The following is a 16,668-nucleotide window of genomic DNA, read 5'->3' as shown; positions in this document are numbered from 1 at the left end:
AGTGAACACTGTCTTACAAATATAATGCAAGTTTCCTCCAAGATAGACTGACATGGAAGGTGTCATGTTGTTTTAAATAAAATGTTAACTTTCATTTATGGCACACCCACCAAACCATTCTGTAAATATGATCAAAATCGAGGCGACAGGCATCAGATGACAGTAACAAAAGTAAAAGATGTTGTGTTAAAATAACAGCATCTTTAGAGTTCAATCAAAAGCAAAATATATTTTTGAATGGATCAGACATGGAAGTTGATAAAAGACATATAATAGCCAGCATCCATTGTTGAGAAAATCATATTTTATTGCTATATTAACATATGAGGATGATTGTCACAGTGAGAATATGGGGTGGTTTGAATATCAGTCTGTATGACATAAGGTCATGTTCTTTGGGTGAAATGCATCTGAAGAGCGTCTTTTGTAGCAGCTCAGCAGTGAGGCTGTGAAAACCACTTCCTCTTACCTTTGTGTTGTTGGAGCTGCAACAGGCGCATGATGATCAGCAACGATCCTGGTACCTTGTTTCCTCATCAACTGGTCTTGAAATGAAGAAGAAAGCTGTCTGGGCATCAGCTCGTTCTCTGGAGTGGAGCTGTTGGTCTCTTATTCATTAAAGAGACAAACCTCTTAAGACTGGACTGTGTTTAATTTAGGAATACGTATTGATACATTAATGTGTATAACTTTAATGTCGAAGTTGGTAAAGGTGGAGCTAATCTTACATATTTCCTGGATCAAGGAATCAATTATGTCACATTATAATGTATTTTTTGTTTATATTTTGTATTATTAATCTTGATCTAAAAATTAAGCGTAAGGCTAGTTTATTGAAAAGTAGGCCTACAATATTTGCATGTAGTAGTAATATGGAAATACCGAAGTACAAGTAATACACTCCATATACATACTATAAACACTACTACCGAATATCACTGTCTGTTGATTGAACACCACAGTCTTCACATTAACTCAGTATCATCTTCACACCTTGAATTCCGTCATTTTCTGCTCACCTCGAAAGTCAGATGACGTTTCATAATCCACCAAACGTTTCTGGAGCTTTACAGCAAAACAGAGTTGTAGCATTCTGCCAAATGACTGAAGTACATGGGGACATTTTTTAAAATGGATAAAAAGCTCCATACAGCTCGTCTGTAGTAGTCCAAGTCTACAGAGGCCCCCCAGGATCCAAAATGTATTTGAAAAGATGTTATTTACACACTGTGATACTCTATTAATGTTTCTCACCCTTTTACAACCCGCTACGAAAAATTTGGCTTCAAACCCCTAACCCACTCCCTGACGGCTTGGCCGCAGCTAACTGAGCTAACGGCAGCTACAGTTAGCAGCAGCTAGCAGTCACTATGGTGATGTGTTGCCCTCTATTTGTTAGCAGTATTAATCTGTCAGGTGGCAAAATCTTACGCATTGCACCTTTAAACAACCCTTTAATTATAGCCTACAGTTTTGAATGGGGCTGCAGGGTTGCCAGGTCGTTTAGAGCTTAAGAATCAGTGAAGTGATGCGTTGTTTGTTTGATGTGTCCTTCAGACTTTAAGGCTTCCGACAACACCTGAAGGCAGCAGAGACTGCCACTGGGTTGAATAAGAGGACAATGTGAGCACCATCACAGTGTGTGTGTGTGTGTGTGTGTGTGTGTGTGTGTGTGTGTGTGTGTGTGTGTGTGTGCAGGAGAAGGAGGAGGAGGAGGAGCCCGGGCTCCTCCGCCGTGATAACAGGCTGCTGCCTCGGCTCTGTTATCTTCCGCTCCCCGCCGTCCGAGCAGCGGACCTCCTCCGGACCGCACCAGGATTTCATCTAATTCTTCTGAAACTCCAGTAAACGCCGGAGCGCTCCTCCCATGGTGTCCCCGGAAGACTCCCCGGCCTCTACTCGACTTTACGGAAACTATCGGCGACCGTTTTGGGGTCTTGGAAATCATGGAAACGTGGTTCTTGAATCACGTCCTCGGTTTGTCTCTGTCGGTGCTCCTGCTGGGTCTACCGGGACCCCTCGGGGCAGGGACCCCCAGTAACAACAGCACGGACTCGGTGACGGCGGGATTTCACTCTTCCACCGCCACAGACGAACTCGGTGACACGGACAGCAATGCAACTTCAACTTCATCCTCCAGCGAGAGTTTATCACCATCACAGAGGAACATCCTGCTCACACACACTGCAGAGACACACACTGCTGCCGCTGGACGCTCCGGTAAGATCTGTGTCACTGAGGCCTGCGGGGAAGCGAAACTTACACCCCGAATTGTTATAGTTCGTAAAGAAAAAAGGCTCCTGCTTTTCATTTAATCACCATTAAAGTGAGTTACAGCTGGGGGACACAGTAGAAATCAGGCAGCAAAAGCTCATTTCAGCTCCTTCATTTGAGTAATTTCTGTGACAACTTTTAATTACCACTTTCTTTATCCACAAATTAAAAACAATGACTTAAGCTGCTCCTCTATGAATCAGCCAAATGATATGCAGCATAGGCAGCATCATGAAACAAGTGCATCGCTCTGTTGGGGCGGTTACTAACAATTACTGCAATTATAGATGAATCTGTGTATTATTTCCTCATGTGATTCATTTATTGTCTGTCCTAATAACTATGAAAGGTAAGTCCCCAGGCCCAACTTTGAAGGTGCAATATGTAAGAGTTTTTGCCCGAGCCGCTGCCTGCACAGCTAACTGAGCTAACCGGCTAACCTACAGAAGCTGCAATCAGTTGATCCAGTGGTGTGCTGCCCCCTGCTTGTTCGCAGTATAGATCGACAGGTGGCCAATTCTTACGTAATGCGTCTTTAAAAACTCAGTTTAATATCAAGACTTTTAACTTTTGACTTTGGACATTTGAAGTTAATCTATTGATTATTACTAACTGACTAAAAGTCATCTAATGTATTGATCACCTTTTTTTTCTGATACTTAAGTCTGTTTATTGAAAATAACTTTAGATTCTTAGCTACAGGTCATACCAGATAGTTTTACTCAGGTACTGTTCATGTGGTTGACGTTAACTTTAAACCAACGTAATGTTTGCACATGAAATCGTTACTTTTACTCCAGTGAATACACTGATCAACTTTTTAACCATTTTCTGACATTTTATAGAGAAAACAACAAATTGGTTAATAGAGAAAACACTCCGCTATTATTCCACTTAGATGTGTATAGAAAATAGGAAGTGAATAGAAATGTGCCCCACCTCTTCATACTGACAGTGTACGACTCCCGTCATGATCTAGATATCAAACTTGATAAGCGTCCTCGCTCTTTTGATACTTCCTAACTGGCTTCCTGTTTGAATTTGAGTTGAGGGGTTATAAAAAGATCTTGTGACATTTGTTCCACGGCTCATACAGGTGTTGTTAAGGTGAATCATACCTTGTGTCCGTCAGTTGAACATCTGCTTTTCAGGGACAGCAGTGTTACTTGGAGCATCTTATCACATGTGCAGCATGTGGGACAGTAGAGTTCACTTGTGCCCTTTGATGAGCTCAATCCGTGTATGAAAACAAAGCTGTTCAATACATAGCAATGAATGCGATATCAGCACATGAAGAGAAGCAGGCCTATCAGGGAGGGATCCTTTGAGTTAAAAAAGATGTTGTATATTAGGTCCACGTGGTGGAAGGAAACCACATCTGAACCGCGTACAGCTTCTCACTTCTGCTGTACACAAGGCCCGGCGTTAATCACACCCTAAACTGTAAAAAAGAAAAGGAAGCCTTTGTCATTTGAGGTAAAAGCCAAAGTCACAACTACACATGTGACACTGTGGTATCAGCTGAAAGCAGCCAAAGAGATAACAGAAGAAGAATCAAGGGCTTCAACTGATCAGAGCGCCAACGGGGATCTGCTAATTGTTTGATCCCTCAGAGGGTTTTCGTTACAGCGCTGCACCGTGCTGGAAGCAGAATCCCTCTGAACTCAAACTCCAGCCAGAGGGAGGAAAGAGAGGTTGAAGTTCTGAGGGTAGAAAAAAAAAACATTGTGGAAAGCTATTCTACCATTTAGCATAACACTTTGATAAAGGCTGAACGGAGAGCATTAGACTTTTATTAAAGTTTTGCTTCCTCTTTTTCAAGCTTAAAATAGTTCCATGCAACTGCAGTCAGATACTCCTGTTAATACCAGCATTATATTACCATTACTTATCAATGTCAAGACTGGGACAAAGCGCTTATCAACCATTTTTTATTCAAGCAGCATCATCCCTATATTCCATATAAAAGTGGCAAACACATACTGATGTGTACTTTGTGAAGTAAGACCAATATATTTAGTTTTTCATGCTGCCTTAGGAACATTGTAAATAAGATAAGATGTTAGGCAAAATTAAATAGAGCCCCTGAAAACTATGCACAACACACGTGTGAGCCTTTAAATCAGCATCTGTCCCGATGAAATTGAACTCGAAAACTGCCCTTTTGAAACCACAGACTAGTAAATAAAACAAATATAGTCTAATAGAGTTAATAAAAAAATACAGTTTATGTAATCATTAAGATATATAAAGTATATGTGCAGTCCTCTCCTCTTGTGATGTTTCATATACTACACTAGGGTTGGATTATGCAGCATCATTATATAATTGGCATGCTATGAGGTTCTATTTATAGTCTTGGATTTTGGGTATCATTATATTGTGATCCAAATGATCATATCCACATTATGGACTGTTTATCATATTTTGGGAAAGCACCAGTAATCATCCTTAACATATTGTCACAATATAGGTACCGAGGAATGTGGTGACAAATATGATGAGGTTTGATTTTGTTGCCCCGTCCTTGCATTTATGAATGGCTTTAAAACATCAAGGTATATGTATTACGTATCATCACAGCCTGAAAACTGAGATTTGTGCGACATTTCAGTCCTCCTGCTTGATTTAAGAGTGGGAGCTGTTGTGAGGGCTAAAAAGTCAGTTATGACGACGTGGAAATGATTCACTTTCCTCTCCTCTCACCTTTCCTGTGGCGGACCGAGCTCTTCAGCCCACAGTCATCTAGTGACGAACCCACAAACTGAGCTGCGACCTCTAACGCAGCTCAACGTTTGGTCACCGGATAAAGTAAAACATTCCAGGTAACAGATGAGCTGTCAGTATGCGATCTGTTGGCAGGCAAACACCGACCGTTCAGTTCACAACACTGCTACGTCATACCAGTCGTCCACGCTCATTGTTGTGCCCAACCCCGCTGCACTTGCCCAAGTTGATACGCAGACCGCAGAGTTTGTGAAGTGCAGCAGATGTGAAAACACGACACTGACAGCCGGGTTAAACACACGAGAGCCGAGAGATAAAACTGCAGAGAATCTGGGAGTGTCCGCCACTTGCTGCCAACACCACGTTCCAGTCTGAGTTCTGTTGCCCGGACTGCGCCGAGAGAGAGAAAATGAAATAATGAGAGAGACACATGCAGAGGAAGTGAGAGAGAGAGAGAGAGACAGAGAGAGAGAGAGAGAGAGTGGCCCAGTTCTCCCCACAGACTCCCTGTGGACCGGCTGTTCTGCCGCTGAACTCTCCCCTCCTTTGGTTTTGGTTGGTGGCTGCTTGTCGCTACGTGTTGGCTGTCAGGATGCTTTTTTTTTTTTTTTTTTTTTCAAAGACCGATGCTCGTCCTTGGTGGACTTCTGTTGTTCCAGCGCTGGGCTTCTGGAGACCAGCCAGATAAGAAGCTGTCAGAAAAGTGATAGGCAGAGAAAAATCCTTTTGGTCAGAGTCAGACCTCACACAGACTTGGTGCCTGGCTGACACCTGATGGTTAAATACTCCTGTTCAGGCCTTTTGATGCTCATTTAAATCTGCGCTTATTAATGTTTATATGTGAATACTGGATCACGTGACTTTGCGTCCCTTGTTGTGTTGACCTCACAGTGAATCACTGCACTTTCCCTCAGCTCTACGGTGCATTATGGCATCTTTCAGCTCCTTGTTTTGGTTTTACTGCGACGTCGCTCAACTTGGATGCAGCTCTCGCGGCGTCCTTTCCAGTTCCAGTACCCACGTGTTTTCAGCTGAAGAACTCCTCGGGTTGGGCGGTATGACGCTATTTACCATGTGACAGCAGAAAATGTGCCCGCTGGAACAGATTTGGCAGTAGGCTGGCTTCATTGAACACGAAACGCACGCGGTCCGTTGGCGGGGCGGCTGCTGCAACCCTCAATTCCACCGCGATCGATGCTGCTGGCTACACCGGGCGTGAGAGCAGTGCAGAAGTCGTGTGTCCCCCAGAAATCCTCTCTTTCTTTTACACAGAAATGTGTCAGACAATATTTTGTCAGACAAAAATGCCTTTACACAGGAAATCACTCTGTCTGCATTGAACTAACAGTTGGTGGTTGCTTAGTGACTTTATCTGGCTTCCTGTAGTTGTTAACTTACCCACGATTCACAGCTATGTGCTTGGTCCATAGCTGAGGACACAAACTGAAGCACATCGTCTTGGCTATACTCCACTGGACCTCAGCTCCTGCATACCTTATATGTTCAGTTTAGCCCGAGAATGTGTCTGCAGATCAGGGTTGGATTTATACATGGCCTCGCAAATCCAGCTGCCTTGCAAGGTATCGTGATTCCGGCAGCAGCCCTATGAAGTGAGAGCAGTAGTTTCTTGGTGGTAGGGTACAAGCCTACCTCTGAGCTGGTTTGCTGCAGAGGAAGAGAATGAACGGAAAACACGGAGGAGGAGAATGAAACTGAGGGACGCTTCGCTTGAAATCATTGTTTTGCTTTTCTTGTCTTTCATTTTTAAATCAAGTGCTGTCTGACGTGACGCAGCACAGTTATCCGGAGCCATTTCTGCATTGAATTTGCAGAACAGCTGCTGAATCATGACACGTGCCTTGATTGAAGTTTTGGCCGTATCACCCACCACCTAAAACTGAGCTACTGTCAACCGGACTCTCAAATGACAGTGAAACAAAGATAACGGCTAGCTAGTGAACATAACAGAGCCAAAATAGAGAGTAAATATCAGACTGTAACTAGTCGGGTGGTCAGAATGAATGCTTATGTTACCCCTTGTTTGTCAATATGTACACTATAGCCTGAATATACTGGATACTGATGTTGATACAATATCAGCCGATAAACACACACAGTTTAAGCAATTCCCTGCCCCAATAATAGCAACCAACATTTTGGTATTTAAAAAGATAAATTGCCAACCTGATGCTATGATGTAGTGGGCAAAGATGGTTTATTTGGTATTCCATCGCTGTGAAGACCTTTTTTATTTGCCTGATATATTTCATGCATCCCTACTTCTGACAAATTGTTATTTTACAGTTTAACAATAAACTTTGTCTTCTAAAATGACATCAATCCACTAAAACAACACTTGAGGTCACCAGAGCATCTTTTTTTGCAAAACAGTCTTGAAAATAAATACCGTTTTTTGCAAAAAAGATCAACTTTAAAGGTGATGTGTCCATTTTATAAACTTGCAACACTGCCAAGTGTAAAAAAATCAGTGTATGTAGCTTTAAAGTAGATAGCTGACATAAAAATTCAGCTTTATGTAATGTCAACTTCCCTAAGTTGACCTCTGTGCTTGATTCCCGTTTCTGTCCCTACTGACAAGGGCTAAAACTCCGGAGAAATCACAGCAAAACAACAGTCCCTATTCTGTTGCTACATTCTCTTCTGACACTTCAGTTGTGGTAATGTTTGGGTGTTTTTTATGACTTAACAACAATTTGCCAGGCTAAAAAAAAACCCTCTCCACAGACACTGAACATGAAAACACACCCAGATCCATGGTGACGGTTGTGCTGGCGGTGCCTTGTGCTCGCTCAGCTTTAGGAAGGAAATGGCTGAATCCCAACGGAGACGGTCACCACCATTTTTAGGACCTCATTCCTTTGTTAGAGTAGACGAACCGGGCTGCCAATTGTTCCCCACCCAAAATCATTGCCTCTGCAGCGAGGACCAGCACTTCTGACAAGCATCTCCCTCCTTAATGTAGTGTACAGAGGCAAGACGCAGCCTGGTGAGCCCCCTCTGGTGGCCACAGCTGGACGTCAGTGACAGTGTGTATGTGATTTAAAGTTAGCTGATATAGTTCATGTTTTTCAGAAGGTGTATTTTATTTCTCTACAAAGTAGGAATTAAGGAGAGTTCTCACCTCTACTGTCCTTAAGATGCACAAACTCCATGAAGGTCTTAAAGGTGCGCTACATAGTTTTTGGGTAATTTTCATGATTGAATAAACTGAATAAACAAACTGACCACAAAACCACATAGTACCCCTTTAACTCAAAACTGCGTTAAAACCTTTGTGATATGTGACTTATTTATAAGTGTTCTACTATTCTACAATTAGGCTTGGGGCTGTGGGCTTCAGGTAGAAGCTAGCTTATTGCTAAAGCTTAAAGTACATTCACGTAATTTCTTCTTACCTTTAAATAAAAAATGTCAATTTTGATTAACTGAGATGTTTATTCAGTTAGTTTATTCCACATAACCGATCTGCAGTCTGGTGTAGTTAAACAACATTTAAAACAACGTATTACTCAATTGAGTTCAGTACAGATATTTAGAAGAGCAGGGAGATACAGCTACAAAAAACACAGAGCTACAAGTAAGGTTTAATCCCTATGATCAATGTACTGTAAATAATTGAAATACAGTTTATTTTCTTAAACAATCTAGTTGAAGTGTAGCCCAGAGACAACACACTGGAAAGGGCTAAAACTATCAATTGTTTTGATAATCCATCTGTCAGTGTTTTCATTTTTGATTAGTATGCTGATTTTTTTCTGTTCAATTTTCTTTACAAATTATTGTTTAGTCTTTAAAGTCTTGGAAAACTGTTAAGTTCCCATAGCCTGACTTGATATGTCCAACTAACTGTTGAAAATCAAAACTATTACAGAAAAAAATAGCAGATATGGCCACATTTGAGAAGTCTTGGCATTCTTCTTGGTATTTTTGCTTGATAACAACTTTTAAAGGATTTTCTGTCCAAGTACTGCTTGATTAATCATCTGATTCCATCTGTAACACCAGGAGACAGCCATGTGTTGCAAATGTTGCTGTTGTTTGGAATCAGGAAAAAGCTATAATTTAGAGAAATGAAAAATAAAGAGGATGTTGTTAGTGTCAGAGTTGTTGAATATGATCTTTGTCTCTTTCCGCAGACACAGAGCAGACACAAACATTCACAGAAACAAGCAGCAGATCACTAGAAGCTGTAAGTCTGTCTACTGAGCCACTCATCTCCACCCTTGTTGTAGCCACCACTGAGGCTACCACCAGCAGCAGCAGTAGCACCAGCAGCAGCAGTAGCAGCAGCAGCAGCAGCACCAGCGGCGGCAGCAGTAGTAGCACCAGCGGCACCAGCAGTAGTAGCACCAGCAGCACCAGCAGCAGCAGCAGCACCAGCGGCACCAGCAGTAGTAGCACCAGCGGCACCAGCAGCAGCAGCAGCAGCAGCACCAGCGGCGGCAGCAGCAGCAGTAGTAGTGGCACTAGCGGCAGCAGCAGCACCAGCACCAGCGGCAGCAGCACCAGCGGCAGCAGTAGTAGCAGCAGCAGCAGCAGCAGCAGTAGTGGCACCAGCGGCACCAGCAGCAGCAGCACCAGCACCAGCGGCGGCAGCACCAGCACTAGCAGCATTAGCAGCAGGGACTGGAAGGACTTTGTTAAAGCAGACCTGTCGTCAGACGCCTCCCCCGCTGTGTCAAGTGAGGCTACTTCCAGGATGTTGACCGAAAAGGCCAGAACGCCCCAGGACAGCACCACCTTCCAGCAAGGAGACGCTTCATCCTCGATGTCCCACGCAGCCGTCCACACTGACAGCACCTACACTTCCACCACCATCACCCGAGCTGGGGAGAGGAACCTGCTGTCTGTCACCTCCTCTTCCAGCAACAGCACCTCCTCTGCCTTTACGGAGGACTCCAGTTACCACCCCTCTACCTTGGGTTTTTCTGCTGGGTCTACAGAGACTGAGGACTACACCCGCAGTGCCCCGTCCACCAGGACGGACAGCGGGGACACAACAGACCATCACATGACCCACTCCTTCTCAGAGACTGGGAGCCCAGAGGCGTCCAGAGGAACCCAAAGCTTAAACAGACGACCTAACGTCACCCAGCATCACCACACCTCCACTTCAGAAGAGACTCCTGACTCGACACCACCTTTCAGAGTGACGGAGCCCAGCACTGACCACTCTGAAGCATCTGTTTCCTCCACACCTCCGGTCACCTCTCCCGCAGAAGGTCCTGCAAACGTCTCGGGGACGGAGCAGGAGTCGGGCTCTAGTGTCGGAACTTCCACTGAGTCCTCCACTGGGGTCCACAGCTCCAGCCCTCAGAACCAGCAGGGCACCGAGGGGGTCTCATCCCAGACGAGTGAACAAAGCTCGGGCTTCGGCCTGACCACAGGACCCCCAATGGTCAGCAGCAGCACACCTGAACTAGATGACTCTCTAACAGTCACTCCAGTGTTGGTTTATGATGTCCCCCTCACCACCACACCTGTCACTGTCACAGAAAGGTATTTTTTTTTTCGTAAAGTTTGGGCTTAACTAACGATTAGATAAGTAACAGGATAGTTGTTCAAGGGGAGATATTTAATTGTTGCATATGAGAAGGATTTTTCTTTACTGTTATGTAGTATGCTATTATTATTTATAAGTATTGTTTAATAGAAAACATCATATTATGTTTTATACTTCTCAACAAACAAAAAATGTTCCCAAGCAATCTACATGAAACGGGACAGACAATGTACATAACATTTGTGGATGTTATGAGTCCAAGTTTCTCAGTTTTAAAAAAAATGGATTTATCTTAACTTTGGTGATATAATAGTTGGGAGTGATTAAAATCTTAATGCCTGTTACACAGTTTACCACAGTCTGACACCTTTAAGGCCTTTTTTTCTTAACAGTTCAGTCTAAGCAAACACAAAGCAAACCCTGTGTTTACTGGCGATTGACAAGTGGCTCTAGTGCTCCCTACTGACAAGCCTTCAATATGTTGAGAGATCACTACAGTTGTTATTTCAGTCCTGAGGAGCATGAGTGTGCATATAAGGAGGAAAATATTTAGTGATGTCCTTTTTTTCTTTAACAGACCCCATATAACAGAGGAAAACACTTTCGAAGCCACTGCCTCCACCACCACCACCACTACCACCACAACTACCACATCACCCTTACCTGCAACCTCATCCTCCAGGTTCAGCAGCACCATCAGCAGCTCTGCTGCCGAGTCACCTACAGATGCCACCATCTCGTACACTGTGCCCTCCACCACAGCCTCCACCCCGGCCCCGCATACCAGTGCCACGCTCCCAGCTCACCGTGAATCATCGAGCCAAACCCAGGGGCCCTCAACTGGGGTGGATAACCCCACAAAAGCCACCACCCTGCAAATAGAAACAAGTACGGGCACTCTGGGAGTCACCACAGCTCATAGCCAGCATATCACCACCACCTACACCCACAGCACCCCGACTAAGAGCACAGAGGCTCTGCAGACCGTCGGGAAACAGGCGGACAGAGGAACTACAGAGCTGGTGGTGACGACAACACCCACTGACGTCAGATCCACCAGGGCACCACCACCGCTGCCACCACCAAGTGAGTGGTTTACACTCTTCCTCCATTTTTAATCGACCATCCTTGACATGCAGTTTTTACAGCTATGTTTACAGCTGTTAAAATGGCTGCTCTCCTCTCTGACCTACAGGAAACCCCTGTGTGTCAAACCCTTGCATGAACGGAGGGATGTGCGTGAGCGATAAAGAGCATCAGTACACCTGCCACTGTCAGCAGGCATGGACAGGACCGAACTGCAGCCATGGTGAGCTTCTCCTCTGATCCTGACAATTTGATGGGTTCAAAATAAGTGTTCATGTTCATAGGTTCAGTCTTCTATAATCTAGTATTATAACACCTGTGCAGATGTGGATGAGTGTGAGAGGGACCCCTGTCCGGTCGGATCCAGGTGTGTGAACACGCGAGGCTCCTTCAGCTGTGAATGTCCGCTCGGCTTCGACCTGGAGGACGGGCGCACCTGCACCCGAGGTAAAACCCTCTTCATGAAAAACAATGATTTGATAATAGATTATGATAATTTGCTAGTTTTCCAAAAGCTTTTCTTATGATGAATCTCTTTGTTCCCCTCTGCAGCAAAGACGTTTCTGGGAACATTCAGTGTGAACAGACTGCCGCATGACCCCATCGTCTTCAAGAGCACCACCATGCACGAGATCCAGAGAGAGATCATTAAGCTGGTGAGAGGCAGTCCACGTCGCCGAACCATCACGTTTCTGAGAAAATCTCCACTGGGTTTACGCTTGTTTTATCTGACACGCACTCTCTTCCTGTCTCTGCCTCAGCTCAACGCTTCGTTGTCCGTCCTCGAAGGTTACAGCCGCTCAGTGCTGAGTAATAAGTAAGTTCTTGCCATTGCTGAACCATCTTCTGTTTTGTTGTTATACTTTCAAAATCTCAAAAGGGAAAACGTGGTTGTCTCTCTAAAAAATCTACCATGTCAGATTGTAAAATCAGGATTGTTAAATCTATCGTAGACATCTCTTATAAGCTTTGCTGATGTCTCTCCACAGAGGAGAGGACGGGTTTCGCATCTTAGCCGTCAACATGTTTTCCATCTCCACCGACGTGACGAGTGCTGAGGTCTACAACAGCATCCAGATGTCTCTCAGCAACTGCAGCTCCTCCCTGGCCCACTGCCGGATGGTGCTGCACCACCAGCTCACCTATCACGGTAATTACAATCATAATGAACTTCAGCTCGTTTGAACCATATTCAATCCAGTTTTTACTACTTTGATTGCGGCTGAAGGGAGGGCTACCCAAAGAAGCTGTGAACGCGTCTGCGGCCACCAGAGGGCACAATTTAGCCACAAATAGCTTCTTACTTGGGACTGTAGTGCACAAGTGCAGCGTCACATCACTTAAACTTCTACAGGGAATCCTACAGATGAGCTCACATATACAGCAGTGGATTTTATGAAGTCATAATGGATTCTTGTGTCGTCATAATCCTGATTTATTGTGTCCACATTTTGTTTTCAGTTGAAAGTCTGTGCGTGGCCCAGAAGACTCAGTGTGACACGGAGCGCTCCACCTGCTCCGACAGCAGCGGCACCGCCCAGTGCCAGTGTCTTCAAGGTTACTACAAACATAACCCAGACGACCTGTCCTGCTTAGGTATGTCGGTCTGTCTGCTTAGACACAATGGGTGCTTTCTGTTCTGAACAGCTAAATATAATATAAATTATATTGTAGCACACAATAATGTACATGAAATGTAATAACATCGAAGTTGTAATAAAATGTGCCTTTAACCTGATCGAAAAAGTGATTATATAATTATAAAACTGATGATGTTATAATTTTGATGGACAACAATAATGTAAAAATGATGTTAAGCATGCATGTATACAAAATGTGTCTAGTTAGCCTACTGAAATCATTAAAGATTGACATTGTCAGGAAATGATAACATTATTGGGTCCTACCGATGAAGCAACCCAGATGTTAGAATATTAGTGAAATCAAGGCTGCTGAATATCAGTAAAACAACACTGAATTGTGAACTCTTCATACCAAGACGTGCAACTGAATATTTTCCGATCATCAATTCTTATTTCAGAATGTGGGGATGGCTACAAACTGGAAAACGGCACCTGCGTTCAGTAAGTTCAGCCATCGTTTCCATCCCACTGTGAATCCAGTTGCACTGACAGATTTAAGGCCACGTTCTCAACACAGAATCTGTTTCTACCCTTTCAGGTGCATGTTTGGATTCGGAGGATTCCAGTGTGGAAATTGTAAGTGGCTCGGAAAAAAAACCCGAACACACAAAATGTAACAAAGATATTTTTTCAAAATCCATGTCAAGAAATTTGCTTTTGTGATCTCGGCATACGTTTTGTAAAGTTTAGCATTTAACGCGCTGTGATTTGATGTTGCAGTTTACAAGCTGATTGCAGTCGTGGTGTCACCTGCAGGGGGCGCTCTGCTCCTCATCCTCGTCATCGCTCTCATTGTCACCTGCTGCAAGTAAGACAGTGCAGTGATTTGCTGCGCACTGCTGTATTTTCAAGTTGATGATTTAAAAACAAGTCTAATGGTTGTCTGTTGGTTGAATATTTAAAGAGTAACTTAATGGTTTAGTTCAGCCAAGTTACCAAAAGTTAATCTTTTACAAACTATTTCACCTCAAAGGAAAGACAAGAATGACATCAACAAGATCATCTTCAAGAGTGGAGACCTGCAGATGTCCCCGTACGCAGACTTCCCTAAAAGTAACCGCATATCCATGGAGTGGGGCCGGGAGACCATAGAGATGCAAGAGAACGGCAGCACCAAGAACCTGCTGCAGATGACCGACATTTACTACTCTGTAAGGATACAACAATAGACTTTTCATTTGTAGCCTTCGTTTCAGGTTAAGACTTTTTTGTTGCGTGTTTTTTGATACCATAAGAATCTGCATATTAACTACATCCTGTGCATGTTTCTGACTTTCCCCTCAGCCTGCGTTACGTAACTCTGACCTGGAGAGAAATGGACTGTATCCATTCACCGGCCTGCCGGGCTCTCGCCACTCATGCATCTACCCCGCCCAGTGGAACCCCTCCTTCATCAGCGACGACTCACGAAGAAGAGACTATTTCTAACCGCCCCTCTTTGAAATCAAAACACGCACACACTCACACAAACACAGAAACGTAGCATACACTGACGATTGTGATGTGTCACGGTGATGCTAATGTGTGAGCCACACTGTTTCGGAGAGCCCATCTGCACTCGTGGCTGCACACCATGTAAATGTGTGTGTGTGTGTGTGTGTGTGTGTGTGTGTGCATGTTACCAAAGTGCACATTTTTTGCAAGTAAAATGTCTCCTGAGAGACATCTCCTGTTCTTGTATAGCCATTTAGGTGTTTTTGCATGTTTTGGGTCATTTACTTCAGCTCACACATCACACTGCTGCTGTCGCGTTAAATACTTGCTTAATGTGTTTTTCCAGCCTTTCCAGGGAGCCACTGATTTTCATTTACTTCACCATGCGATGAAAAACAATTTGCAGACACTTGAAACATGCTCGCGGTAGTCGATCCATGTTGGTGAACATCACATCCGCCGGTTATGTATGTTGTCGCTGCCTGGTAATGTAGCGCAGATTCTCTTTGAAGAATCTGGACTGCAGTAATGCATTCAAGATATGATGTCCCGTCATTAATTCACAGACTGTGACATTTAGGAATGTAGGAAAAACACATTTGAACTAAACAAAACAAACAAACAGCAGCAATGTAAAGCTTATGTGGTGTGTAGCTAATAGACTAGAACATGCAAAAATATCGAAATGGTCCTTTAAGGGGAGACGCAACAGGTGATTAGGGTAAAAAGAAGAAAAAATCTGATATTTGCTATATAATCCAATTAAATATGCACTGATATCTGACTTAAAATGTATTTATTGGATGTTTTCTTTCAGAAAGAAGACATTTAATGGAAGCAAAGTAGCCCCAAATCTTTAAAAAAAAAATGCTTTTTACCTGTAGTGTCTCCCTATAAATGCTGAAGTATGGATGAAATGCCACTGCTGTGATTAGAAAATAATCAGTTTATTTCTTAGATAATAGTCTGAGAATAAAGTATTGATGGAAAGGACAAGAACAAACCACTGAAGGATGCACAAAGTTCCGTTTTATGCCAAAAGAAGATGAGGAACGACTCTGAATTCTGATGCCAGCCTTTATTTATTCCCCTGTATGACTGAGTCCTCGACATGTAGCACAATGGACATCTCATACACACACACTGACAGACCTGAGAGGGATAAACCTGTGTGTGTTTTTATGTGCGTGTGACTTAGAGAGTGTGTGTCTGAAGTATTAGAGGTGTGCGAATGTGTGTTAGGAATAATTATCTGTATACCAGAAGGATCATAACTGTCGATGAGTGTTTGAATGTATAGATGTATCATTATTAGTTTGCTGGGTTTTTTTTCTGACATGGAGTATTATTTTTATGTGAATGTTTCCTTTTTTTTTGATCTGTTGATTCTGGCGTTTTAGTCAGACGTGCTTATTTAAATAAAAAAAAAAAAATACGAAATTGCTCAGCGTTTTTTCTCTGACACGATCTCTACTGCTTGGCACTGAATTTTTATTCATTTTTGAATTCAAAGAAATTGAAAAGCATCGCCAGTCTGTTTATTCTTTAATGTCACAAAAAGCAGCAAAACAGTGCAAAAACTCCATATTTGCTTGAACAAATGTCCCCAGAGCTTTCAATCATATCTCAAGGTTTTCATCAGTGTGTGGAGTTTGGAATCTGTCGTGAAATGATGACATCTTGAGTCCCCTTTACACAACTCTCTGGTGTATTCCTAATGTTAACAAACAGTGGCAATCAGTCCCGAATTCAGGGGCTACAAAGGTGGACCGTCGTTTTGTAAAGCAAACATGTTCTACATGGATGTTCCCAGACACGTGGATGTATAGTTTTGATGTAAATGTATTGTTGGGTTTACTGAGTCTGAGTGCAAACATTGTTGGTTTTTTATGCCTTTTATTTGAATATGGACTTTATTTGAATATGGACTAACTAATGGGGATCCCAATAAACAGACAGTCACCGAACACTGTGTACATT

At 43.3% G+C, this 16,668-nt stretch overlaps 2 protein-coding genes across 2 annotated transcripts; both read left to right on the top strand.

The window, feature by feature from the left end:
- Positions 1–1,025: 1,025 nt before the first annotated feature.
- Positions 1,026–9,666, top strand: LOC119026030 (uncharacterized protein DDB_G0271670-like). The gene is made up of 3 exons (XM_037110110.1): positions 1,026–2,220; positions 9,159–9,413; positions 9,656–9,666. The coding sequence occupies exons 1-3, from the start codon at positions 1,947–1,949 to the stop codon at positions 9,664–9,666; spliced, it is 540 nt and encodes a 179-aa protein (XP_036966005.1). The 5' UTR covers positions 1,026–1,946.
- Positions 9,518–16,128, top strand: heg1 (heart development protein with EGF-like domains 1). The gene is made up of 13 exons (XM_037109328.1): positions 9,518–10,521; positions 11,103–11,611; positions 11,721–11,834; positions 11,936–12,058; positions 12,164–12,267; positions 12,373–12,428; positions 12,601–12,761; positions 13,073–13,207; positions 13,653–13,695; positions 13,793–13,830; positions 13,975–14,062; positions 14,228–14,405; positions 14,539–16,128. Exons 1-13 carry the CDS (start codon positions 9,722–9,724, stop codon positions 14,680–14,682), a joined length of 2,493 nt encoding a protein of 830 aa, XP_036965223.1. The 5' UTR covers positions 9,518–9,721; the 3' UTR covers positions 14,683–16,128.
- The last annotated feature ends 540 nt before the right edge of the window (positions 16,129–16,668 follow it).

This window comes from Acanthopagrus latus, chromosome 9, assembly GCF_904848185.1.
Source record: "Acanthopagrus latus isolate v.2019 chromosome 9, fAcaLat1.1, whole genome shotgun sequence".
Taxonomy (NCBI): domain Eukaryota; kingdom Metazoa; phylum Chordata; class Actinopteri; order Spariformes; family Sparidae; genus Acanthopagrus; species Acanthopagrus latus.
The sequence above is the reverse complement of the archived record's forward strand: the minus strand, read 5'-3'. Positions and strand labels throughout refer to the sequence as shown.